Source organism: Phyllobates terribilis, unplaced genomic scaffold, assembly GCF_046119375.1.
Source record: "Phyllobates terribilis strain yellow unplaced genomic scaffold, ASM4611937v1 Scaffold_1__5_contigs__length_1240528914, whole genome shotgun sequence".
NCBI classification, from domain to species: domain Eukaryota; kingdom Metazoa; phylum Chordata; class Amphibia; order Anura; family Dendrobatidae; genus Phyllobates; species Phyllobates terribilis.
Window position 1 is genome coordinate 163,930,938 of NW_027362761.1, and position 27,506 is coordinate 163,958,443.

At 42.7% G+C, this 27,506-nt stretch overlaps 1 protein-coding gene across 1 annotated transcript; it reads right to left on the bottom strand.

Annotated features, from left to right (window-relative positions):
• Positions 1–8,405: 8,405 nt before the first annotated feature.
• On the bottom strand, positions 8,406–15,564 carry KCNV2 (potassium voltage-gated channel modifier subfamily V member 2). Its single transcript, XM_073652498.1, has 2 exons — positions 14,042–15,564; positions 8,406–8,786 (listed from the first exon to the last, which is right to left on the bottom strand). Exons 1-2 carry the CDS (start codon positions 15,482–15,484, stop codon positions 8,508–8,510), a joined length of 1,722 nt encoding a protein of 573 aa, XP_073508599.1. The 5' UTR covers positions 15,485–15,564; the 3' UTR covers positions 8,406–8,507.
• Between the last annotated feature and the right edge of the window lie 11,942 nt (positions 15,565–27,506).

Genomic DNA, 27,506 nt, shown 5'->3' on the forward strand with positions numbered 1-27,506 from the left:
TGTGACAGACGTGACAGAGTCTAGAGACGCCGTGAAGAGCGATCTGCTGCCTGCAACATCCTTCAGCATGACCGGTTTGGCAGTGGGTCAGTAATGGTGTGGGGTGGCATTTCTTTGGAGGGCCACACAGCCCTCCATGTGCTCGCCAGAGGTAGCCTGACTGCCATTAGGTACCGAGATAAGATCCTCAGACCCCTTGTGAGACCATATGCTGGTGCGGTTGGCCCTGGGTTCCTCCTAATGCAGGACAATGCCAGACCTCATGTGGCTGGAGTGTATCAGCAGTTCCTGCAAGATGAAGGCATTGAAGCTATGGACTGGCCCGTCCGTTCCCCAGACCTGAATCCGATTGCGCACATCTGGGTCATCGTGTCTCATTCCATCCACCAATGTCATGTTGCACCACAGATTGTCCAGGAGTTGGCGGATGTTTTAGTCCAGGTCTGGGAGGAGATCCCACAGGAGACCATCCGCAACCTCATCAGGAGCATGCCCAGGCGTTGTAGGGAGGTCATACAGGCACGTGGAGGCCACACACAATACTGAGCCTCATTTTGACTTGTTTTAAGGACATTACATCAAAGTTGGATCAGCCTGTAGTGTGTTTTTCCTCTTTAATTTTGGGGGTGACTCCAAATCCAGGCCTCCATTGGTTAATAAGTTTGATTTCCATTGATGATTTTTGTGTGATTTTGTTGTCAGCACATTCAACTTTGTACAGAACAAAGTATTCAATGAGAATATTTCATTCATTCAGATCTAGGATGTGTTATTTGAGTGTTCCCTTTATTTTTTTGAGCAGTGTATATCCTATCTATATATCTATCATATACTATAAGTTTATGTTAAGAACCTATAACTCTGCCCTTCACCTCACCAAACAGACCTACTTTACCACCCTGATCTCCTCAGTATCCAACAATCCAAAAAAACTCTTCATCACCTTTCACTCCCTGCTCATAGAATCATAGAATCATAGAATGGTAGAGTTGGAAGGGACCTCCTGGGTCATCTGGTCCAACCCCCTGCTCAAAGCAGGATTCACTAAATCATCTCAGACAGATGTCTGTCCAGCCTCTGTTTGAAGACGTCCATTGAAGGGGAACTCACCACCTCTCGTGGCAGCCTGTTCCACTCGTTAATCACCCTAACTGTCAAAAAGTTTTTTCTAATATCTAATCTGTGTCTCCTCCCATTTAGTTTCATCCCGTTGCTTCTAGTCTTTCCCTGTGCAAATCAGAATAAAGATGATCCTTCTACAATGTGACAGCCCTTGACATATTTGTAGACAGCTATTAAGTCTCCTCTCAGTCTTCTTTTTTTGCAAGCTAAACATTCCCAAATCCTGCAACCGTTCCTCATAGGACATGGTTTGCAGACCAGTCACCATTCTGGTCGCTCTTCTCTGAACTTGTTCCAGTTTGTCTATGTCTTTTTTAAAATGTGGTGCCCAAAACTGTACACAGTATTCCAGATGAGGTCTGACCAAAGAGGAGTAAAGACCGATAATGACTTCACGTGATCTAGACTGTATGCTTCTGTTAATACATCCCAGAATTGTATTTGCCTTTTTTGCTGCTGCATCACACTGTTGACTCATGTTCAGTCTATGATCTATTAGTATACCTAAGTCTTTTTCACATGTACTGTTGCTTAGCTCTATTCCTCCCATTCTGTATATGCTTTTTTCATTTTTATTGCCCAGATGTAGTACTTTGCATTTTTCCCTGTTAAAAACCATTCTGTTGGTTGCTGCCCACTGCTCCAGTTTATTTAGGTCTTTTTGAATCCTCTCTCTCTCTTCTCTAGTATTAGCTATCCCTCCTAGCTTTGTGTCATCAGCAAATTTAATCAGTTTACCCTCAATTCCTTCATCTAAATCATTGATGAAGATGTTGAACAATACAGGTCCCAGGACAGAGCCCTGTGGTATCCCACTTGAGACATTCATCCAGCTGGATGTGAAGCCATTTACAACCACCCTTTGAGTCCGATCACTAAGCCAGTTATGAATCCACCTAACAGTTGCCTGGTCCATTGCATACTTGGTCATTTTTTCAATAAGGATGGTGTGAGATACTTTGTCAAATGCTTTGCTGAAGTCAAGATATACTATATCTACAGCATTTCCCTGATCCACCCAGTCAGTGATTCTGTCATAGAAGGAAATTAAGTTAGTCTGACATGACTTGTTAGTTACAAACCCATGCTGACTCTGGTTAATCACTTCATTCTTATCCAGGTACTTACATACATGATGTTTAATAATTTGTTCAAAGATCTTTCCTGGTATAGAAGTCAGACTCACCGGCCTATAGTTCCCTGGGTCCACCTTCTTCCCCTTTTTGAAGATAGGAACAACATTTGCTCTTCTCCAGTCTTCTGGGACTTCTCCTGTTCTCCAAGAATTTTCAAAGATTATGGAGAGTGGTTCTAAAATTTCTTCTACGATCTCCTTCAGTACTCTGGGGTGTAATTCATCTGGACCTGGAGACTTGAACTCATTTATGTTAGCTAAATATTCCCTCACAATCTTTCTGTTTACAGATAACTTGGATTCTTCTATTCCTTTAAAAGGACAGTGAAAATCAGTTGATGTTACATTTTCTTTCTGAGAGAAAACAGATGCAAAATAGGAATTAAAAAGTTCGGCCTTCTCAACATCCTCTCTTACCATTTCTCCATTTTCATCCTGTAAAAATCCTATAGCATCTTTGACTTTTCTTTTACTTTTGACATACCCCCAAAATCCTTTTTTATTGCTTTTGACATCTCTTGCAAGCCTTAATTCATTGTCAGCTTTAGCTAACCTGATACGTGCCCTGCAGGATCTGCAGACTGCATTATAATCTTCTTTAGATATGCCTCCCTCTTTCCATTTAATAAACATTTCTTTCTTTCTTTTTAGCATGTGTTTAAGTTCTGTGTTCATCCATCCTGGTTTCCTTAAATGCTTCCCATTCTTCCTACTTTTCGGGATTGTTAACGATTGTGCTTTGAGAATCTCATTTTTAAAAATTTCCCATCCTTCCTGGACATTTTTGTCCTTAAGGACATCCAGCCATTGGATCCCTCCTATTCTCTTTCTGAGTCTCTTAAAATCTGCCTTTCTAAAATCTAACCTTGAAGTTTGAGTCTTCACATGTCTTCCTCCTCTAGTTATCCAAAATTCTATAATAGCATGATCGCTGCCTCCTAGGGTCCCAGCCACCTTTACCTCCTCAACCATTTCCTCCCTGTTTATAAGGATTAGATCCAAAGTAGCAGATCCCTTGTTTTCTCCCCTACCTTTTGGAAGATAAAGTTGTCAGCAAGAGAGGATAAGAATTTGCTTGACCTGTTAGTTTTACTTGAGAGAGATTCCCAACAAATGTCTGGATAGTTGAAATCTCCCATGACCACTACGTTATATTTTTTGGAGAACTTGGTCATTTGATACATAAAGAGTTCATCCATATCTTCAGCTTGCCCAGGTGGCCTGTAGTAAATGCCTACAATGGTGTCCTTTCCGTTGTTCTCTCCTTGTATTCTTACCCAAACAGTTTCCACAGAACTCCCAGTCTCTGAAGCTTCAATCTCTGTGCAGATATACGCTTTTCTAACATACAATGCGACACCTCCTCCTCGTTTATCAATTCTGTTTCTTGCAAATAAGTTGTATCCTTTTAGCCTTTTATTCCAATCATGTGTATCGTCCCACCAAGTTTCAGTGATTCCAATGACATCATATTTCTTTTCCTGCATTAGTAGTTCCAATTCTCCTTGTTTGTTGCCCATGCTTTCTGCATTTGTATAAAAACATTTTAGTTTGTGATTGGTTTCTCTTCCTCCCATATTTTTATTTAGATTTTTTTGTCTTTGTTCTTTCTTTCCACTTCCAGTAGCAGAGATCTCAATAGTATTTGTCAGCTGTATGGCTTTTTCTGGCCTTTTGCTTCCCTTCCCACATTGTTCTAGTTTAAAGCTCTCCTGATGAGTGTGCTCAGTCCTAAAGCTCAGGCCCCTATCACGGACATTTGTAGTGAGGATCCTGCCTCCTACTTCACAGAGAAAATAGAGAATATCCATCAGGAAATCAGCTCCAAGCCACCAAGTGCTGTGACTCCCATGCCTCCCCACATCTCCTGTGGCTCACTCTCCACACTTGACCCAGTCACAGAAGAAGAAGTCTCCAGGCTCCTCTCTTCCTCTCGTCCTACTACATGTACTACTGACCCTATTCCCTCACATCTACTCCAGTCTCTCTCCAGTCGTCACTACTCACCTAACTAAAATATTCAATCTCTCCCTCTCTTCTGGTATCTTCCCCTCCTCCTTCAAACACTCTATCATTACTCCATTATTAAAAAAAAAACTCTTTTGACCCATCCTGCACAAATAACTAAAGACCAGTCTCTAATCTCCCCTTCATATCTCAACTCTTGAAGCGCCTGGTCTACTCCCGCCTTACCTGTTACTTCTCCACTCGCTCTCTTTTAGATCCATCATAGCCTGGCTTCCGTCCCCCTACGTGCTACAGAAACCGCACTCATCAAAGTCACCAATGACCTTTTGACAGCAAAACATAACGGCGACAACTCTCTGCTCATTCTTCTTGACCTCTATGCAGCTTTCGACACTGTTGACCACCATCTCCTACTCTCAATGCTCCACTCAATCGGCATAAAGGACACTGCTCTCTCCTGGTTCTCCTCCTATCTCTCTGACCGCTCCTTCAGTGTATCATTCGCTGGCTCCACTTCTTCTCCTCTTCCTCTCACTATTGGGGTCCTTCAGGGTTCAGTCCTTGGCCCTCTTCTCTTCTCTCTCTACACCGCCCCAATTGGACAGAAATGTTCGGCCCAGACTCCGGAGGTGATGTAGGTCAGTAAGGGACCGCTATGTGCGCCTCTAGCCTCGGAGCTGATGTGGGAGGAACGCATCGCCTGCACTCAGGCGGCTGCGTGACGCCGAACATCCACTTGCGAAACTGGATGTGGGAGGAGTTTCATTCGTTCCACGGGTGCAGGAAGTAGTGGCGCATGCGGTCCACACACCGGATGCGGCGCTGAAGCACCTACATGTGGAAGCATAGTGAATATGGATGTGACAACTATAAGGGGGTTGTGCATAGGTAAGCCACCTGATACCACCAATTAACCTCACACATTGGGAGATCAGGACAGAGAGTGGAGAGACCCATGTTGATTCTATGCACCTAGCACTTTAATACCCTGGATACAAGATAGTCCCCTGAGGATTCTACTTGGATGAAATGCGTAGGGACATGAAAAAAGGAAAGTGCAGGGTCTCTATACAGGGCTAGCGATGGACTGCCCTTGTAAGGGCAGGAGTTGTGGGGTTAGTAATATTGTGAGCTGACAGGGAATAAACAGGGTCAGTCCATGTCCCCACTTAGTTCAGAAGGCATCTCTGGACACCACTCTCCTCCCTTGGTAACAAAGAAAGAATGGGTGAGATAATTCCATTTTATTCTTTTATATAATTGAATTGTGATAATTATGTTTGGTGTGCACTCAGACTACACAATGTGCAATTATTTTCTTATGTCACTTTTATCTTCATGAACCAAATATAATCCCATCTCACTTGTTTATTTTCACCAAGTAAACCAATATCAGTGCACAAAATTTAGAAATAAACATTTCTGACGTGCAAAAACAAAAAACAAAAAAATGAGTGATCAATATAGCCACTTTTCTTTATGATGACACTCAACAGCCTTCCATCTATAGATTCTGTCAGTTGCTTGATCTGTTTTCGATCAACATTGCGTGCAGCAGCCACCACAGCCTCCCAGACACTGTTCCGAGAGGTGTACTGTTTTCCCTCCCTGTAGATCTCACATTTTATGATGAGCCACAGGTTCTCTATGGGGTTCAGATCAGGTGAACAAGGGGGCCATGTCATTATTTTTTCTTCTTTTAGACCTTTGCTGGCCTGCCACGCTGTGGAGTAGTTGGATGCATGTGATGGAGCATTGTCCTGCATGAAAATCATGTTTTTCATGAACGATACCGACTTCTTCCTGTACCATTGCTTGAAGAAGTTGTCTTCCAGAATCTAGCAGTAGGTCTGGGAGTTGAGCTTCACTCCATCCTCAACCCGAAAAGGTCCCACAAGTTCATCTTTGATGATACCAGCCCATACCAGTACCCCACCTCCACCTTGCTGGCGTCTGAGTCGGAGTGGAGCTCTCTGCCCTTTACTGATCCAGCCTCTGGCCCATCCATCTGGCCCATCAAGAGTCGCTCTCATTTCATCAGTCCATAAAACCTTTGAAAAATCAGTCTTAAGATATTTCTTGGCCCATTCTTGACGTTTTATCTTATGTTTCTTGTTCAAAGGTGGTCGTTTTTAAGCCTTCCTTACCTTGGCCATGTCCCTGAGTATCGCACACCTTGTGCTTTTTGATACTCCAGTAACGTTGCAGCTCTGAAATATGGGAAAACTGGTGGCGAATGGCATCTTGGCAGCTTCACGCTTGATTTTCCTCAATTCATGGGCAGTTATTTTGCGCCTTTTTTGGCCAACACGCTTCTTGCGACCCTGTTGGCTATTTGCCATGAAACACTTGATTGTTCGGTGATCACGCTTCAAAAGTTTGGAAATTTCAAGACTGCTGCATCCCTCTGCAAGACATCTCACAATTTTGGACTTTTCAGAGCCCATCAAATCTCTCTTCTGACCCATTTTGCCAAAGGAAAGGAAGTTGCCTAATAATTAAGCACACCTTATATAGGGTGTTGATGTCATTAGTCAACACCCATCCTCATTACAGAGATGCATATCACTAGATTTACTTAATTGGTAGTTGGCTCTCAAGCCTATGCAGCTTGGAGTAGGACAACATGTACAAAAAGTATCATGTGATCAAAATACTCATTTGCCTAATAATTCTGCACACAGTGTAGACCATTCACTAGTTCTCTGAACATAATTCTCCATCAAACTCCACTGCACCCAAAAGCACTACAAATACTGTCTGGTGACAAGCTCATGCAGCCTTTATCTATCCCTCATCCCCTCAAGATGGCTGGACCACCATTGTAAATAAGCCCCTGTACTTTGTGTCACTCCCACCTCATTGTAGATTGTAAGCTCTTACGAGCTGGGTTGTCACTATTGTTGCTTTAAGTATTATCTTTAACTGTTACTTATGAACCTCTGAATTGTAAAGCGGTGCGGAATATATTGGCGCTATATAAATAAAGATTATTATTGTTACTGATGTGGCCTCCATACCTGGGCCCTGGAATTTATTCATTCATCTCTATAAAAGTCATTGTGCATATTTACACCAAATGGATATACTGAATTGATCCATAGACCCCTATAAAAAAATGTCTTTTTGGAAGGTACAGTAGATATTCTTCGGTACGTCTTTTTTATTTATTTTTTTTATCTGTGTATAAAATACTTAATGGTAAGGGTATGTGCACACGATGCAGAAATGCTCAGGATTTTTTCCTGAGCGTTTCTGCATCTCTCTGGCAGGAAAAAACGCATGCGGATTGTACATGCGGATTGTACATGCGGTTTCCTGCCAGGGACATGCGGAAATGAAGCGTTCTTCACTTTCATTTCCGCATGCGGGTTGACAAGCGCTTCCCAAGCGATTTTAGCATCACTTGGAAAGTGCTTGTCAACTTCACACTATATAAATCCATGCAACCGACATGGATTTATATAGTGTGTGAATGTCAAAAAATAAAAAATAAATATATACTTTACCCTCTGATGGCCCCCGGTGTCCGGCTTCGCTCGGTCCGGGCTGCCGGCAGTGAAGACTTTAGGACCCTCCGACGTCAGCATCACGTGACCCGTCACATGACTCTGACGTCAGCGAAGGTCCTTCTTCATTCAACCGCGAAGTGCGGGGAATCAAGCAGGAGCGCTGCGCGGGCCGTCAGAAGGTGAGAATATATATATTTTTTATTTTATTCTTTTTTTTTTAATGGTACCTGGGTCTGGATGAGAGTCCTCTCCTCCACACCCGGGTACCATCCGCACATTAGACCGCATGAAAAGCGCATCAACATATACAGTGATGCGGATTCCATGCGGTCTAATGCAAGTCAATGGCGGCAAAAGAGCAGCGTTTCCGCAAAATTAATTGACATGCTGCGGATTTTTGACCGCAGCGTTTACGCTGCGGAAAAATCCGCATCATGGGCACAGCACATGCGGATTTCAATTGGGGAACATTGCTGCCCTTCTACCATGCGTTTTTCATGCGTTTCCGCGGCGTTTACGCAACTGCAAAAACGCTGCGGAAACGCATGAAAAACGCATCGTGTGAACTCAGCCTTATAGTGTTTATTTTGAAATCTAGCCCAAAAATAAGAAATAATGAATATCAAGTATGAGAAGGTCCAGCAAAACTATTACCAATATCTGGACTTTTTATTAACTTGAGTTATTTTCAGCTCTCCTCAAGGTGAGTACAATTGTTTCTGCTTATAATTTATAATATGCATTGATATTGTTTTACAGAACAGGACTTTTTAGTGATGTCCTGGGATATATTGTGTTGGTACGCCGGTACAACATTCTGACATCTTCTTCATGGCTCGACCAGTAAAATGAACCTTTCCTCTTTTCTTTCGAATGGTGGTATACTCATATGATTTTAGTTTGCTATAGTAATCGGAAAACTTATTATACAGAATAGAAATGGGCATTCCATTTAAAATAATCCCAAAAGCAATACATAAGAAAGCAAATAGCCGGCCAAGGTGGGTTTCTGGATAGGTGTCTCCATATCCTACTGTAGAGATGCTGACCTGCAAACAGAAACAAATGGTTAATAGCGGTTCTTTGTAATACTTGACTTTATTAAAGACAATATGTAATCGGATCTATTATTAAAATCGAGCTCTTGTTTTCCAATCAGTGAAATTTTTAATATGCTAGATTAGCCCCATTTAAAGGGGTCATCTCATGAAGAATGTTAATTTTTAATCAATAGATCTTGGAATAATAATAATAAGATCCACAATTGGATGTGTTTAAATAAAATGTCCCTGTGCTGAGATAATCTTATAAATGTGCCCCTGCTGTGTACTGTGTAATGGCTGTGTCTGACCGTGCAGGAACATGGTCTGATCATACCACATCTCCTGGGCAGGGGAGGAAGCAAAAGAGAGTATACAGATTTTAAAGCATGGCAGCACAGCTGCTGGTTTCTGTAAGGAAAAACATTTCCCTGCCTATTTAAAAACATGTTTTACCTCACAGAAACAATTAGCTGTGATCCCCGGCTGTCCTGTCTGTATACTCTTTTGCTTCCTCCCCGGCCAGGAGAGGTGGTATATCCGACCATGTTCCTGCATGGCAGACGCAGGCATTATACTTGGGCACATTTATAAGATTATCTCAGCACCGGAACATTTTTTTTAAAACACATCTAATTGTGGAACTGATATTTTTTCTAAGATCTATTAATTAAAATGTACTTTGATCCTGGGAAAACCCCTTTAACTTCTATTAGAAAGATTGTAAAGTGGAAATGTTTAAGTTATGCTGGGTTCACATGTTGCAGCTGCATTATTTTTTTTTACGCAATCGCAATAGAATGGTAATGTTTTTTTGCTGCAATTGTCACAACAATGCAATGTGTGAACACAGCTTTACAGTTCAGCTGAAAAGCTGAAGACAATGCAAAGTCACAGATCACAAAGTGATTGAGTGGTGCCGATGCTTTGCCATGGCAGCTTATGGCATTCTGTGTCTGCCATGTTATGTGGCTGTGCTTCATAGGACATCAGTGTATTTGACAATATAATGCATTACTTCATTATTGTATTATATAGGCGATCAAGAGATCACAGGTTTAAAGGGAATATGTCACCATGTTTTTGTTATGTAATTTAGGTGCAGCATGATACAGGGACATAAAGGAGGCGTTACCAGTGTGAGACATGTCATTGTTACCAGTGTGATGTGTAACGGCCGCTCTCTGCTCTCCTGATCTCACTGCAGAGCTGTGTGTGATTATACCTGACACATCTGCGGGTTCCTCTCAGCTTCAGCTTCCATCTCACAGGCAGACAGGGTGGCAATATTGTTACAATACAGCAAAGCTGTGATAGTTGCAGCTGCTAAAGTGTTTGTTATGAGATAAAGTTGAGTTCTGCTGTTCTGTGTTAGTTACATGTCTCACACTGGTAATGCTCCTTTTATTTAAAATAAGGTCTGGAGGCAGATTCTCATACAGATCAGTGTCTGGCCTGTAGTCCTGAACAGGTCATCTACATATTATGAAAAATGTGGATTTCTCTGGAATAAGACATTAGATTGCAGATAACAAGGTATCATTTTATTCAGCTTCCTAAGACCTACATGCCCATATAGACGGCTTAGGAGGGTCAATCCGACTGGTAGATTCCTTTTAATAGCTATTAAAAACACTAGTATTCTTACAGAGTGAACCCAGAAAAGAAAAAGATGGTCCACAAGAATGCCAGATGATTCTCCAGTGGGTCAAGGCTCTTACACAATACTAAGCCCTAATTCAGAATCCCACAGAATCAATTTTGCAGCCAATCACTTTTTCCCAATGGTCTATTTCTAATGGATCCCCATTATCTCATGTGATTAAAGCAACCAATGACAGCTGTTTGTAAAATCCATTGCCCAGTCCACTCAGAACGATATTTCAAACAGCAAGTTAGAAATTTAGACTGTAGAACTAGGGGAAAATATTATAGAAGTACTTGCACTAGGCTACTCAAGATATAGCATTAACATTTTAAGCCATTTATTTCAGTCATGCTAACTTTTGAAAAAAAAGTGAAACAATAAAAAAAAAAAAAAAAAAGTTAATTTACCATATTTTTCGGACTGTAAGATGCACCGGTCCATAAGACGCACCCGACCATAAGGCACACCCCAAATTTTGGGGTGGAATATAGGAAAAAAAATATTTTTTATTAGATGGGGGTCCATCTTATAGTCTAAATAGGTACGGTACCTTACCTGGGAGGCGGTGGAGTGAGGGTCACAGGAGGCACGGTCCTTAAGGAAGACGGTGCTCCAGCAGCGTGGAGTTGCAGTAGTTGTGGAGCAGGACCGCAGGGCCCTCCATTCCCTCCCTCGGGAACCTGGCAGCTGCAGCAGAAGAGGTGAGATGGCTGAGGCCCGGTGCCTGGCTGAGGTCCGGTGCCTGGCTGGGGGCCTGGAACCTGGCTGAGGCCCGGTGTCTGGCTGAAGCCCGATGCCTGGTGCTGGTGTCTGGATGGGGACTGGGGCCGGTGTCTGTCTGCATGTCGGGGCCTGACTGAAGCCGGTGTCTGGATGGGGGCCGGTGTCTGGCTGCATGCCGGGGCCTGGCTGGGGACCGGGGCCGGTGTCTGGCTGCGGGCCAGGGCTGGTGAGCGGAATGCAGAGTTGTGTGCGCGGCTTTCCGGTGTGCGCAGCCATCTTCCTGAAGCTGTGAACTACAGAAAAATGGCCGCCTGACCTACAATTCTACTCATGTGCCGGCTCGTGAAGCCATTTTTCTGTAGATTACAGCTTCAGGAAGATGGCCGCTCACATCGAAAAGCCGTGCCGCTCACCGACTCCCAGCCAGACACCGGCCTGCAGCATCTCACCTCTTCTGATGCTGCCGCCGCCACCACCGCGGTTTCCTGAAGGAAGGAGGGAACAGAGGGCCCTGCAATTCCGTTCCACCACCACCGCAACTATCAGGTACACAACTATCTACGTTTGGACCATAAGACGCACCCCCCATTTTCCTCCCAAATTTGGAGGAAAAAAAGTGAGTCTTATGGTCCGAAAAATAAGGTAAGTACGTAAAAAATATACAAAAAAGTCTTATTTTTGTGTGATATGCAATGCTACAGTGGACATCACTACTGTTAATGTTATAAGATAATCAATAGTATATTGGCTTTTAGCTTTTTCCAGATTGCTGCAATACGTTCTGTGCTGTCCCAAAACACTGGACAAGAGATTGGAGACAAGAAAACAGCAGAAATGTAATAACTGCAGGTCCTACAGTACAGGTAATGACTTAGTGGCTTGTCTGCCCTTTCGGTTCTGACATTGTTATGTGAATTACCAGTGGATTGGGTACTGCCACGGTGTTCGCTATTCTCCAGTCCAAATGTGCAGCTAATACTAAAATATTAGACGTTGATATTCTCCTACATCAAACCAAGTGTCCAGTTACAGCATCCTCACAATCAGATATAACACAAATGCATTTATCTATTCATTTTTGCCAGAAACACATTTAAACTGCTTAAAGGGAACCATTCACCTCGGAAAACGCTTTATACCTGCAGATATAGGGGTAATCTGCAGGTAAATAGTGTTACAATTATGGTCAGCCGCCTTACTGAAAGTGCAGCTCCCTGAAATCGCTGGCTTACAGTCATTTATTTTTCCATCAATGTAGCTGTGTATAAGCTTGATTATTAGTCCTCTGAGCTAAAGTTTTTACTAATACCATGTTGGGGAACATGTAACATTTTGATCGCTTTATTACTGAATTTTTGGTGAAGTGCTGAGACCAAAAAAACAAGACTTTTATTTATTTTTTTTTTCATTTTGTTGTTCATTGTATAGCAGTGATCCCCCAACCTTTCTTACCCAGAAAGTCACATTCAGCTCTGAAAGAGGGTCATGAGCCAAATCCCTCCCCAACCCCGAGTAGTGACATCCTGCTCCTGCCCCCCTCAATGTAGCGATACCCAAAGCCCCCCATTACCAATTTAATGACGGCCAAAGCTTTCCCACGGAAAGCAAGCTGAGGTAGCATACTTATACCCAGGGGTTCCCACCATACCTCGATTCCGTATTCTCATATCAAGCATTCCCACCATGCTATCACATTTACCTTCATGTACTTCGTCTGACTGGCAGTATCATTCTATGTCCAGCTTACTATACTTAATTTATCTCTAAACCCCCAAGGCCAGTATGTGTGTGGGGGTTATCACAAAACTCACCATCTGGAGACCTGCCCATCATAACTGGTTTCTACACTTGGTGCTAATACACCAAGTTGGCAGACAGATGTGAGCCACACATCATGGTCCTGGCTCCCAAGCCAAAGTTTGGGGACATCTGTCATATAGGATAACATATTTTACATTTTATTATAATTAGGCAAGTACCAATACCAAATATGGTAAATTTTCTTACTTCTTAAATTTTGCTATTTACATTTGGGAAAAAGGGGTGTGAATTAAACTTTTATATTATTTTTTTTAATTAGCTGTCTCCGGTTAGCCAACTTGAAGTAGTAATCTCTTGATCACCTATACAATACACTGCAATACTATTATATTGCAGTATATTATGAAGCTACTGGGCTTCATAGGAATAATACCATGGCAGACACTGAGGCTCCAGACTGACAGCTGCCATGTAAAATGCCTTTTAAATACTGCTTTCATGCATGACCGTGATATTTAAGAGAGTAAGCTGCAGAGCTAGCTCTGATCACATCAGTTACGCTTACACCAACGTACAGTATATTCTCTCATGAGAGAGAATCTGTCCGATTATGTTAATGTCACTTGGATCAAACTCTGATCTGAGTTTGAGCCCACTGTTATCTTAGTGTGATCTGATTCCCTCAAGAGAATCGAATCACAGGTGCGGGGAACATGGAGAACGTAATTTCTCCATCTTCTCCATTGTCTGAGTCCGTGGATGTCGGACTGCATTTGGGTGACATCCAGATTTCACAATACAGATTTTATAAAATTTTCTCACCTGACATTAATAAGATACAGTAATTGTAAAAAGTGTTCAATTAAATTATCTAACAGGTAAAATGTATTAATAAAACCAAATGTTAATGGAGAATTAATTGTTTAATACACAGCACTAGTTATGAGATTAGTGACCACCCACATTTAGAATCAATTTCTATAAAAAGTGTGATAGCTAAAAAAGAAAAATGCGTTGTTCTATAAAAGCATTTAAAAAAAATATGTCAAATATATTTTAAACTTGTTTGAATAATTGTAGAAAAAATTGTAAGCTTTAAAAACTAACATATAACATGAAGTACAACACTTACTGCTGCCCACCACCAGGCATGAGGAATACTGGTGAAGTTAGTGCCCGAGACATCATGTTCGACAGTATAAACCATGGCAGAAAATGAGAAAATCCCCATGGCAATGAAAAGCATTAGACATCCCACTTGTTGGTAGCATTGACGAAGCGTAAACCCAAAAGCTCTAAGCCCTGTTGAATGACGTGCCAACTTTAAGATGCGGAATATGCGCATCAGCCTCATGATCCTAAGGACTTGTCCAACTTTTCCAACTCGTCCTACAGCCTCTATCTCATGTTCATGGCTGGATTTTTTCCCATTTTGGTCTTCATCTGAAAACGTCTCGAGGAGTAATTGCAAGTACAGTGGCAGTATTGCTATCAGGTCTACGGCATTAAGAACACTGCGCACAAAGCGCTGTATATCTGGTGTTGAGATAATACGAAGCACATACTCCAGTGTAAAGAATGCTATGCACAAGGTTTCCACATGCTCCAAGTAAGGTCTACCATTCGCAATCCCAATAGGATTCTTGTATTGCATATCTTCAACTGTATTAAGTGTCATTGCAACAACAGAAATAAGAACAAAGAAGCTAGATGCCACTGCCATGGCCTTGGCGGTAACTGAAGAGAATGGTTTCTCCATCAAATTCCAAATGTGGCGTCTCAAAGGGCCATAAAGCATGCCTCTAAAAAGCTCTTCATTCTCCTCTGTTTCCATTTCGGCTCTGAGCTCTCTTTGGATCTTTAGCTGTTCATTCAGCTCATCTTGCCTTTCTTCAAAAGATATGCGACAGCAGCGGGGGGTGTTCTTTACTCTTACACCCCAATAATTAATTTCTTCCAGGAAGCTGCGAGGACACAACTCATTCCTTACCCATAACACTCCAGTACGATAGAAGTTATAGATGTGATGGAATATAGCTGGGTCACGATCAAAGAAATAGACATCTTCAATAGGATTGTAATCATCGCACAGGTCTAGTTTGCGCTGTCGGTCAGTATAAGTAGCCAAACGACCTATGCGAGTTTTGGGATAACTAGCCGCTACTATGTATGATATATAATATCTTGTACCCCCAACGTTGATGTGCAGCAAATTGTTTCGAGGTTTTCTGATAAAAGAGGGTGAAAACAGGTGGGTGTCTTCATCCTCAAAGCATCCAGGGTCATGTGTTGAAATAAATTGCTTTCTCCATCCATCCAATCGTTTCTCTTCTTTTTCTGCCCATTTTAGCTCCTCTAAATCATCATCTTCATCTTCAATGTAGTAAATATAATTGCTCTCAGAATTCAGTTGATGACTGGAGGATTCTCTACTAAATCTAAATCTGTCCTCATCTCCACGAGGCCTTCCAGATCCATCTCTGAAGAATGACAATGGTGGAGCCCTTGTCCTTTGCCTATAGTGAAGCATTTCTTGTCTGGAGGCATATGTCCCTTGTAGGAAAAGGTTCGTCATGTATGCAGAAGGGACAGAAGCTTTGGTTGCCTTTCTGTTACAGAGTATATGAGTTGTATGAAAGCTGATCCCATGGTCATTGCACGGAACAATAGCAAAGCATTATCTGCTGAATGTGTCACTGACAGTTTTAAGTCTTGCTGACAAAGAAGATCTGAATACTTAAGAAGGGATTTTCAGGATATTATCCCATTCAGCCTGAAACTTACAGCATTCAATTCAACTCATAAAGCACAACAAAGAGTAAAAACAGATGGCAAATTCACTGGAAATTTTCATTAGTGAGACAAACGTCACAAATATTTGCACCACTTATTACACCATAAACTATCGCTCCTGCAATCAATAACTATACATTGGTATTTAATGAACCAAGAGAAAGGAAAGTGCTCTAGCAGTCCATCAGGTGTCTGACAGCTGCTTATGCCCCTGAGACCGACCTAAGAGCTCTTGTAGGTTATTAGTATTTCAGATCACTTAGGCTCCTTTCACTTGTGCGTTGGAGACTCCAATAGGAACTTACAGTGGGTATGGAAAGTATTCAGACCCCTTTAAATTTTTCACTCTTTGTTTCATTGCAGCCATTTGGTCAATTCTAAAAAGTTCATTTTTTCCCATTAAAGTACACTCTGCTCCCCATCTTGACTGAAAAAAAAAACAGAAATGTAGATTTTTTGCAAATTTATTAAAAAAGAAAAACTGAAATATCACATGGTCATAAGTATTCAGACCCTTTGCTCAGTATTGAGTAGAATCACCCTTTTGAACTAGTACAGCCATGAGTCTTCTTGGGAATGATGCAACAAGTTTTTCACACCAGGATTTGGGGATCCTCTACCATTCTTCCTTGCAGATCCTCTCCAGTTCCGTCAGGTTGGATGGTGAACATTGATGGACAGCCATTTTCAGGTCTCTCCAGAGATGCTCAATTAGGTTTAGGTCAGGACTCTGGCTGGACCAGTCAAGAATGGTTACAGAGTTGTTCTGAAGCCACTCTTTTGTTATTTTAGCTGTGTGCTTAGGGTCATTGTCTTGTTGGAAGGTGAACCTTTGGCCAAGTCTGAGGTCCCGAGCACTCTGGAAGAGGTTTTCATCCAAGATATCTCTGTAGTTGGCCGCATTCATGTTTCCTTCAATTGCAACCAGTCGTCCTGTCCCTGCAGCTGAAAAACACCCCCATGGCATGATTCTGCCACCCCCATGTTTCACTGTTAGGATTGTATTGGACAGGTGATGAGCAGTGCCTGGTTTTCTCCACACATACCGCTAAGAATTATCACCAAAAAGTTCTATCTTCGTCTCATTAGACCAGAGAATCTTATTTCTCATAGTCTGGGAGTCCTTCATGTGTTTTTGAGCAAACTCTACGCAGACTTTCATATGTCTTGCACTGAGGAGAGGCTTCCGTCGGGCCACTCTGCCATAAAGGCCCGACTGGTGAAGGGCTGCAATGATAGTTGACTTTGTGTAACTTTCTCCCATCTCCCTACTGCATCTCTGGAGCTCAGCCACAGTGATCTTGGGGATCATCTTTACCTCTCTCACCAAGGCTCTTCTCCCACAATTGCTCAGTTTGGCTGGACTGCCAGGTCTAGGAAGACTTCTGGTGGTCCCAAACTTTTTCCATTTAAGGATTATGGAGGCCACTGTGCTCTTAGGAACCTTGAGTAATGCAGAAATTCTTTCGTAACCTTGGCCAGATCTGTGCCTTGCCACAATTCTGTCTCTGAGCTCCTTGGGCAGTTCCTTTGAGCTCATGATTCTCATTTGGTCTGACATGCACTGTGAGCTGTGAAGTATTATATAGACAGGTGTGTGCCTTTCCAAATCAAGTCCTATCAGTTTAATTAAACACAGCTGGACTCCAATGAAGGAGTAGAACCATCTCAAGGAGGATCACAAGGAAATGTACAGCATGTGACTTAAATATGAGTGTCTGAGCAAAGGGGTCTGAATACTTTCCATACCCACTGTATGTCACAAATTCCATACTTTTTAATGTGAAGCAGTGCGTTTCCTATTAAAATGGTAGGCACCACAGTCAAGGGGGTCTATAAGCTGTGGCTAGTAAATACTTATACCTGGGATATTTTCTCATCATTTTCCAAGAAAAGGTCCCATAACTTTTTGCACAAATAGTCTTTGAGAACTTGTTACTAGAAACAAGTCAAAGCTGTTTTGATATGAGCCAGGGGAAATGTGACCTACCAGGCATACATTTTTTTTCTACTATCACAATTTTCTTCAAGAAGCATTGTATAGTTGTGCATTAGAGTTGCCTTTAAGACAGAGACGCATTACATGCCATGTTATAAGGCACCGGTGTCTTACTTTAGGGTTGCTTATAGTAGCCAGAGTTCATATTTTTCTTTGTGCTACTTCTAGGAACAAAGTATGAAGGCTTACTGGAAGTGAGTGTTCAACGAGGGTTGTCTGGTTGCAAGCTGGGGAGTTGTAAGAAAGTGTGAATTATTAATGCAACTATGTAGTATAATAGGCAATAGGTAATTCAAACTTTCTGACATACCTGGGTATATGCCAATATTTATTTTGGATGTACAGAATTGTTTCTAAGGAAGTTACTTTCTCCAGATGTATGCGACACAGAGAGTGAAGTCAGCGCTCACTGGCCACAGGAATCAAGTGACATACTGTACCAATGTCACGCGATCCCTAGGAGAGCCAGTGCCAACACCATTGCAATGAGGCCGACACTGGAGGTGAGTTTAAGTGTGGTATCCCAGTACCCGTTCTACTGCTGCTGAGTGAAACGGTTGTTGTACGGCAGTAGATTTGTTCCAGTGTGCCAGAATTACTTTGGGCACTGTGAGTGAGGAGATGTAATACATTGCATGTGCGTACACTGAGGATTCATAAATGTACATTGTAATTTGCACATTGCTGCCATCTACTGATCAATGTATGTACAGTTATATGAAAAAGTTTGGGCACCCCTATTAATCTTAAGCTTAATGTTTTATAAAAATTGATGTTTTTGCAACAGCTATTTCAGTTTGATATCTGTAATAACTGTTGGACACAGTAATGTTTCTGCCTTGAAATGAGGTTTATTGTACTAACAGAAAATGTGCAATCTGCATTCAAACAAAATTTGACAGGTGCATAAGTATGGGCACCCTTATCATTTTCTTGTTTTAAATACTCCTACCTACTTTTTACTGACTTACTAAAGCACTTTTTTTGGTTTTGTAACCTCATTGAGCTTTGAACTTCATAGCCAGGTGTATGCAATCATGAGAAAAGCTATTTAAAGTGGCCACTTGCAAGTTGTTCTCCTGTTTGAATCTCCTCTGTAGAGTGGCATCATGGGCTCCTCAAAACAACTGTCAAATGATCTGAAAACAAAGATTATTCAACATAGTTGTTCAGGGGAAGGATACAAAAAGCTGTCTCAGAGATTTAACCTGTCAGTTTCCACTGTGAGGAACATAGTAAGGAAATGGAAGAACACAGGGACAGTTCTTGTTAAGGCCAGAAGTGGCAGGCCAAGAAAAACATCAGAAAGGCAGAGAAGAAGAATGGTGAGATCAGTCAAGGACAATCCTCAGACCACCTCCAGAGAGCTGCAGGATCAACTTGCTGCAGATGGTGTCACTGTGCATCGGTCAACTATACAACGCACTTTGCACAAGGAGAAGCTGTATGGGAGAGTGATGCGAAAGAAGCCGTTTCTGCAAGCACGCCACAAACAGTCGGCTGAGGTATGCAAAAGCACATTTGGAGAAGCCTATTTCTTTTTGGAAGAAGGTCCTGTGGACTGATGAAACCATGATTGAGTTGTTTGGTCATACAAAAAGGCGTTATGCATGGCGGCAAAAAAACACAGCATTCCAAGAAAAACACTTGCTACCCACAGTAAAATTTGGTGGAGGTTCCATCATGCTTTGGGGCTGTGTGGCCAATGCCGGCACCGGGAATCTTGTTAAAGTTGAGGGACGCATGGATTCCACTCAGTATCAGCAGATTCTTGACAATAATGTTCAAGAATCAGTGACAAAGTTGAAGTTACGCAGGGGATGGATCTTTCAACAAGACAATGATCCAAAACACCGCTCCAAATCTACTCAGGCATTCATGCAGAGGAACAATTACAATGTTCTGGAATGGCCATCCCAGTCCCCACACCTGAATATCACTGAACATCTGTGGGATCATTTGAAGAGGGCTGTCCATGCTCGGCGACCATCAAACTTAACTGAACTGGAATTGTTTTGTAAAGAGGAATGGTCAAAAATGCCTTCATCCAGGATCCAGGAAATCATTAAAAGCTACAGGAAGCGACTAGAGGCTGTTATTTTTGCAAAAGGAGGATCTACTAACTATTAATGTCACTTTTCTGGTGAGGTGCCCATACTTATGCACCTGTCAAATTTAGTTTGAATGCAGATTGCACATTTTCTGTTAGTACAATAAACCTCATTTCAAGGCAGAAACATTACTGTGTCCAACAGTTATTACATATATCAAACTGAAATAGCTGTTGCAAAAACACCAATTTTTATAAAACATTAAGCTTAAGATTAATAGGGCTGCCCAAACTTTTTCATATAACTGTATATGAAAGTTAGATGTTTAATTTCCTCACAACAAGCTGCCATAGAAACGGCTGAGAGGAGCCTCCGAGCTCAGTCCTAACACACGTCCTGTGAGCTGGTACAAACCAGTCTAGTCCTGTCTAGTGAAGGGAGAGGAAGGAAGCTCCACTGCTCCCTGAATCCAATCCAGTCCAGTCCACGCTGTGACATCATCCTCCACAAAGGAGTGAAGCCTCAAACAGTCAGGAAAGATGAGGCTGAACAAGTGTTCTCCTGCATACTGCTTTTTCCTATGTGCTTCTAGCCAGAACCAGTTCCATCGTGTTTGCCACGCCACAAACCGTTTCCAACCTGCCCCCTGCAATAGGGAATGGTAGGGCTAAAACCATGGGTACCTCCATACCACTAGTGTGTGGCCACGGGGAGCCAACCCGTGAAGGTCCCTCCACCAGTGTAGCATTACATGGACTGTGCATAAAATTTCCTTCAATAGCAAGTGAAAAGAACTGTGTTCCAGCCGCCCTGAGAGACCCTAAACTTGCACCTTCTTTCATACGCACAATATGCAGAGTGACCTATGCTGTGAACTAACGCCACTTTCCCTTTCAGTGAGACTGTACCCTGTTTTCTCCTCCAGTAAAGTGTTACATTTACAAGTTCACAGGTGTATCTGGCTGCTTGAAATTGCAGGAACATCACGGGCGCTCCAACAGCTGCACCCAGACAGCACCCCTACAGGAGTGCCCCTGGGGGGGTCCTATGCCATCTCCATAAGTGCCATCTCCTGCTATTGACAATTGTTGTGGAAACGAGTGAAGTGTTTAGGGGTCCAGTGACCAACTTCAGCCACTGTGACATTAAAATCTGCTGCCAGTGGAACTACATGTCCCAGCTGGCTCCTCTGCAACATCTGGCACCTCCCCCATGGCTCATCGCATAAGTATTATTATTTTACTGGGGCAAACATAGGAATTGAGAAGTGGTTGCCCAAGTAGTGGATAACCCTTTTAACTTTGTGTATTTTCAGTGAATGTACAAAACAATGAATGATGTAAAAATGTCTATCTCCATTCACTGTAAAAATATCAAAATCTGATATTCTTCTGTTAGGCTATTTGATGGACAGAGTATATTTTGGCTGCAAATTCTTATACCATCTGCCATCCCATATGTGCATCCTTTTCTTGCTTTCTTGGGTTAGTCATGTCTAAAATGAGGACAGGTGTTCTTTGTTATCACCCTTTACAGATAATTACATTGATGCTTCCGAATGTGATATGTATTGGGACCTAGGAAAAAAAAGGCACCATGGTGCATTCGGTTTCATGTTGGAGCAGGTGTCTAGTTTTCAGAGCAAATGTATATTCCCGGGTAAAAGAATAAATCAGCAGAAAATTAAGAATATATCTCTAGGCGGAACTTTCTGTACTTGGACTAAGCTCCAACAAAGGTAAAACTTTTTCCTGTAGGCATAGGTGTCAAACTGAAGGCTCACAGGCTGAATACGGCCTGCCATGTCATTCTATGAGGCTCGTGAGGTCAGGAAACAAGTCAACTCGGGAAAAGTGGAGAGCCGGTCGGAGCAGTGTTTAAGTGTGCCATGGAGCTCAAAATCTAAGATGGCAGCCGCCCCCTTTGTTGGCGCCATCCCCTCTACTAAGTACTGGCGGCGTTCTATGTTGACACAGTCAGTCAGTGCTTAGAAGAGGGGGGCGGAGCCAGCACAAGGAGCTGATGTCATCTTCGAATCTGAGCAGATGTAGCCAAGAGAGGGGGCGATGCCAGTACAAGGAGCCAGTACATATCTTTGTCAGAGTGAACAGTGAACATAGTCAGCCTGCACAAATGGTAACGCAGTTATCTCAGTCAGCCTGCACAGTGAACGCAGTGATCGAAGTCAGCTTGCACAAACAGTGAACGCAGTGATCGAAGTCAGCTTGCACAAACAGTGAACGCAGTGATCGAAGTCAGCCTGTACAAGCAGTGAACGCAGTAATCGAAGTCAGCCTGTACAAGCAGTGAACGCAGTGATCGAAGTCAGCCTGTACAAGCAGTGAACGCAGTGATCGAAGTCAGCCTGTACAAGCAGTGAACGCAGTGATCGAAGTCAGCCTGTACAAGCAGTGAATGCAGTGGTCGAAGTCAGCCTGTACAAGCAGTGAACGCAGTGATCGAAGTCAGCCTGTACAAGCAGTGAACGCAGTGATCGAAGTCAGCCTGTACAAGCAGTGAACGCAGTGATCGAAGTCAGCCTGCACAAATGGTAATGCAGTTATCTCAGTCAGCCTGCACAAACAGTGAACGCAGTGATCGAAGTCAGCCTGTACAAGCAGTGAACGCAGTGATCGAAGTCAGCTTGCACAAACAGTGAACTCAGTGATCGAAGTCAGCCTGTACAAGCAGTAAACGCAGTGATCGAAGTCAGCCTGTACAAGCAGTGAACGCAGTGATCGCAGTTAGGCAGTACAAAAAGTGAAGGCAGAGAATGCAGCCAGACAGCACAAAAAGTGAACACAGCCAGTCAGCACAAAAACAGAACACAGTCAGCCAGCAGAGTGAGCGTAGTCAACCAGCACAAACTGTGAATGCAGTCAACCAGCACAAACTGTGAATGCAGTCAACCAGCACAAACAGTGAACACAGTCAGCCAGCACAAAAAGCGAATTCAGTGAAAGCAGTCAGCCAGCACAAAAAGCGAACACAAAGAACACAGTCAGCCAGCACTTTTGTGTGGTTACATTTCTGAATCAGAGCAGACACAGCCAGTACTTAGCATAGGGAGCAGTCCATCTTGGACTCTGAAGTATGGCACAGCTCTCTTAGCCCTACTACCCAGGAAGAGTTCTCCTAGCCCTACTACCCAGGAACAGCTCTCTTAGCCCTACTACCAAGGAACAGCGTTCTTAGCCCTGCTACCCAGGGAACAGCACTCTTAGACCTATCACCCAGGGATAGCTCACTTAGCCCTACTACTCAGAGACAGTGTTCTTAGCCCTACTACCCAGGAACAGTTCTTTAGCACTACTACCCAAGAACAGCTCTCTTAGCCCTACTACCAAGGAACAGCGTTCTTAGCCCTGCTACCCAGGGAACAGCACTCTTAGACCTATCACCCAGGGATAGCACACTTAGCCCTACTACTCAGAGACAGTGTTCTTAGACCTACTACCCAGGAACAGTTCTCTTAGCACTACTACCCAGGAACAGCTCTCTTAGCCCTACTACCCAGGGATAGGCTCTCCTAGCCCTACTAACGAGGGACAGCTCTCTTAACTCTACTACTGAGGGACATCGCTCTTAGCCCTACTACTCTGGGACAGCGCTGTCAGCCCACTACCCGGGGATAGTTTCGTACACCAATCTTGATGAAGAGTGTTCTGGAGTAAGATGCGGCAATTTAATTAAGAGCGATGCGCTGCATAATTAATTTGGTGTATCTTTTAGCCGCCATGCTCCACCGCAAGAAATTTAATATAGACCAAATTCGTTGGGCGCCCTTAGCCCCACCATTTCCATGTTAAGCTGCTTCAACTTTTTAAAAAGTTGATGGAGCCGAGATTGGTGTAAAAAGTCAAAAATCACTATTTTTTTTGAGTGGTACAAAAAGATTAAGACAGTTCAAACAGTTTTACACCAGAATTCTGTTGAAAACTGATAAAGTGTCCCCCAAGTGTCCAGTTTCAGCATCCTCATATATACAGATAATACAATTCATGTTTAATTTATTTGAATGTGATACCACCCGGTAACCTAAGTTGTCTTGTTATTAGGCAAATGACAGGTCTATACATATGTTATGTCTTATGCTATTTTATGTTATGCTAAATTACCCTATGACACTGCTTACATTGCAGCTTTATATAATGGAATAGGGTCAAGTTGTATCCTGCAAGTTTGCAGCAAGAAGCAGCTGTAACATGATATTTGCAAAAAAATGTGTGACTTGAGTGGATGCAAAATCACAGATCAATTCAATAGACATTTTATTGATATGAAAATGATAATGATTTGTATATGATTTCTTGTATATATTTATTTGTAATATATTATTTGTATATGATTTATATATGATTAACACATCTATTGATCCTGTGATTTCGATCATTCCATGACTTTTCGTTCTTGGTTTTGCAATTTCAATGTTTAGGAGTACAGTATTTACCAATGTGTAATTATGAATTATGTAATGAATAGTATTGGTATTGCCTATTTGAATGTTCACTATTTCAGAAGGATAAAAAAAAACAAAAGTTTCTGTTCTAGAAGCACATGGATTTTCTGGTACTATATATTTCTTAGGTTAATTCACTTCTGTGCAAAATCCAAAATTCAGGATTGACTGGAGCCAAGTTAAATATCATACTTATAAAATTCTAGGAAGCAGAATGATGCAGCAAGATATGGGTCCTAGCACTGAAGGACAGATTTAGGCACAGGGATGAACATACCATTGGTGCAACCTGTGCAGCCGCATGTAAGGGGGAAGACCGGGGTGTAAGTACTTTCAGAACAAGGGATCCGGAACTGCTGGGGCCATGCCTCTGGTTGCAGGGGGAAGACAGACTGCTAGCACAGGGGTCAGGTGACTGGGAAGCTGGGGGCGTGTCCAGAGCCAGAGCTCAGGGGTCAGGTGACCGGGGAGCTGGGGGGCGTGTCTAGGAAGAGGGAAAAAAAAGGAGGTTTGAGCGGGAAAGCAATGAGTTGTCAGTTGGGGTCAAGCCCCACTAGAGGGAGAAGAGACGCAGGGTCCGTGGAGCCGAGCAAGTGAGGTGCAGTGTTATGGACTAGGGGCTCAGCGGGTCAAACCGGAGACCGCCCGCTGCCACCAGAAGACGTGGAGCTGAGCAAGTGAGGTGCAGTGTTATGGACTAGGGGCTCAGCGGGTCAAACCGGAGACCGCCTGCTGCAGCCAGAAGACGGAGCATTGTTTAGGCGGGAAAGCCAGAAGAAAACAACACCGGCATCAGCCGGCATCGGCCTTGTGGGGAACAAGAGTCAGTTAAGTGTAAAACTACCGATTACAACCATCTCGACTCTGCTACATCTAGCCAAACTGTGGATTGTCGGTTATAGCCTTTTACCTGCTACTCCCCTTGTTGTCCCCATATTTCCCCTGTTACTCCCTGCGTGGAGATTGACCCTGTTACAATAAATCCCCCCCCTGTTTATTAACCCTGTACTGGCTGCTCTGTGTTTCTGTGTCACTGCATCTAAAGTACCTGTGTCACACGTACAAGGGCCAAGAGATAAGGGAGTTATTGGACTGCAAAGGGCCCATATATTGTTCTTGCATAGGGTCCCCTTTCTGTGTCAGCTACTGGCTGCACCTGTGCCAGTCTGTCTGGTGGACAGTGGAGAAATACACTTCACACTGTATTTCTTTATATAAAGGCAACAGGGATGGACATATCGCTGGTGCAACTGTACCAGAGGTGGAGGAGTGCCCACCGACTCCAGCAACTATCTCAACTGGATGTACGTCCGAGGACACACATCCAGCTGAAATAAATGTATTGCGGCGCAGGGGACCTGACATCAGCTGCCTACTCCTGTGCGGGATAAAGAAGAAGCCACTGTGCATTATGGGTGCATGTCTCCAGAAGCACGAGCTGGACATAATGTATGGGCATTACAATGTACTGGGCACTACACTGGCAAATTGGCATTTTTCACTCGGCAACAGCCACTGCTGCTTGTTCCTGGAAAAAACCCATGGAGTGGAAATCGTCACTACACTTGTAAATAAATTCCCAGAGGGGTATAATTTCCAAAATGGATTCACTTGAGAGGCGATCCTGCTGTTTTAGCACTTAAAGGCTTTATATTTGGAGTCTACAAACAATTCTACGATAATTTCTTCTCCAAGAGTCAAATAGTGCTCCTTCCCTTCCGAGTCTCGCCGTGTGGCTAAGTGGTACTGTGCAGTCACATATAGGGTATTGCCACGCTCAGCAGAAATTGTGTGACAAATTTTAGTGCCATTTTTAGCCAATTCCCTGTGTGAAAATGTAAAATTTGGGGCTAAAACAACATTTTTTAGGTAAAAATTTAATTACTTTTTCTTCATTGCCCAATGGTATAAAATTCTGTGAGGCACTGTTGGTGTCAATAGGATCACTGCACCCCTAGATGAATTCATGAAGAAGTATAGTTTGTAAAATGAGGTCACTTATGAGGAGTTCTTCCAGTGAGTCATGGCACCCTTAAACCATAATAACAAAATCTGCACTATAATATGGCGCTCCTTCCCTTCTGAGCTTTCCACTGTGCCTGAAAAGTATTTCCCGATTACATGTAGGGTCTTGGTGAACTCAGGAGAAATTGCACAACAAACCGCAAGGTCCATTTTTTCCTATCAGCCCTTATAAAAATTAAAAACTTGAGGCTAAAACAACATTTTAGTGGTAAAAATGTAATTATTCTTTCTTCACCGCCCAATGGTATAAAATTCTGTGAGGCACATGTGGTGTCAATATGCTCACTGCACCCCTATATGAATTTGTTGGGTGGTATAGTTTGCAAAATGGGGTGACTTATGAAGGGATTCTGCTGTTCTGGCACCTCAGGGGCTCTGCCAATGTGACATGGCACCTCAAACCATTCCAGCAAAATCTGAACTCCAATATTGCGCTTCTTCCCTTCTGAGCTTTGCACTGTGCCTCAAAAGTAGTATTTGACCACATATGGGGAATTGCCATACTCAGGAAAAATTGCGTAAAAAATTTTACCATTCATTTTCTCCTATTCTCCCTTTTTGAAATTAAAAACTTGGGACCAAAGCAACATTTTAGTGGAAAAATGGTAATTTTCCATTTACTTAGCCTAATGTTATACAACTCTGTGAATCGTCTGAAAGTTAAAAATGCTCACTACACCCCAGATTAATTCCTCAAGAAGTATAGTTTTCAAATGGTGTCACTTGGGGCGATTACTGCTGTTTTAGCTTGTCAGGGGCTCTTCAAATGTGACATGGTATCTGCAATCTATTCCAACCAAAACTGAGCTCCAAAATTCAGTTGGTGCTGCTTCCCTTCCAAGCCCTGCCGTGTGCCCAAACAGTAGTTTTCCACCACATATGAGGTATCAATGAAAAACACTTGGGGGGAAAAACAATATATTTGTGGGAAAAGTATATTTTTTTAATTTTCATGGCTCAACATTATAAAATTTTGTGAAGCACATGTGGGTTCAAGTCGTACACCACACCTCAAGATAAGTTCCTTGAGGGGTGTAGTTTCCAAAATAGGGTCACTTCGAAGGGGTTTACACTGTTTAGGCACATCAGGAGCTCTGCAAACACGACATGGCATCTGCTATCAATTCCAGCTAATTTTGCATTCCAAAAATCAATTGGTGCTCCTTCCCTTTTGAACCTTCCCGTGCGTCCAAACAGTAGTTTTCCACCAGACTATAATGGGTACGTGTTGTATCCATGAAAAACACTGATAGAACATGTACGTACAACA

Bases quoted from the DNA above. Each gene is read 5' to 3' on its own strand.
- KCNV2 (XM_073652498.1), bottom strand. From the start codon at position 15,484: ATGACGAACCTTTTCCTACAAGGGACATATGCCTCCAGACAAGAAATG. The intron at 8,787-14,041 runs GTAAGTGTTGTA...TTCTGTTTGCAG, and splicing joins ATGCCTGGTGGTGGGCAGCA to GTCAGCATCTCTACAGTAGG.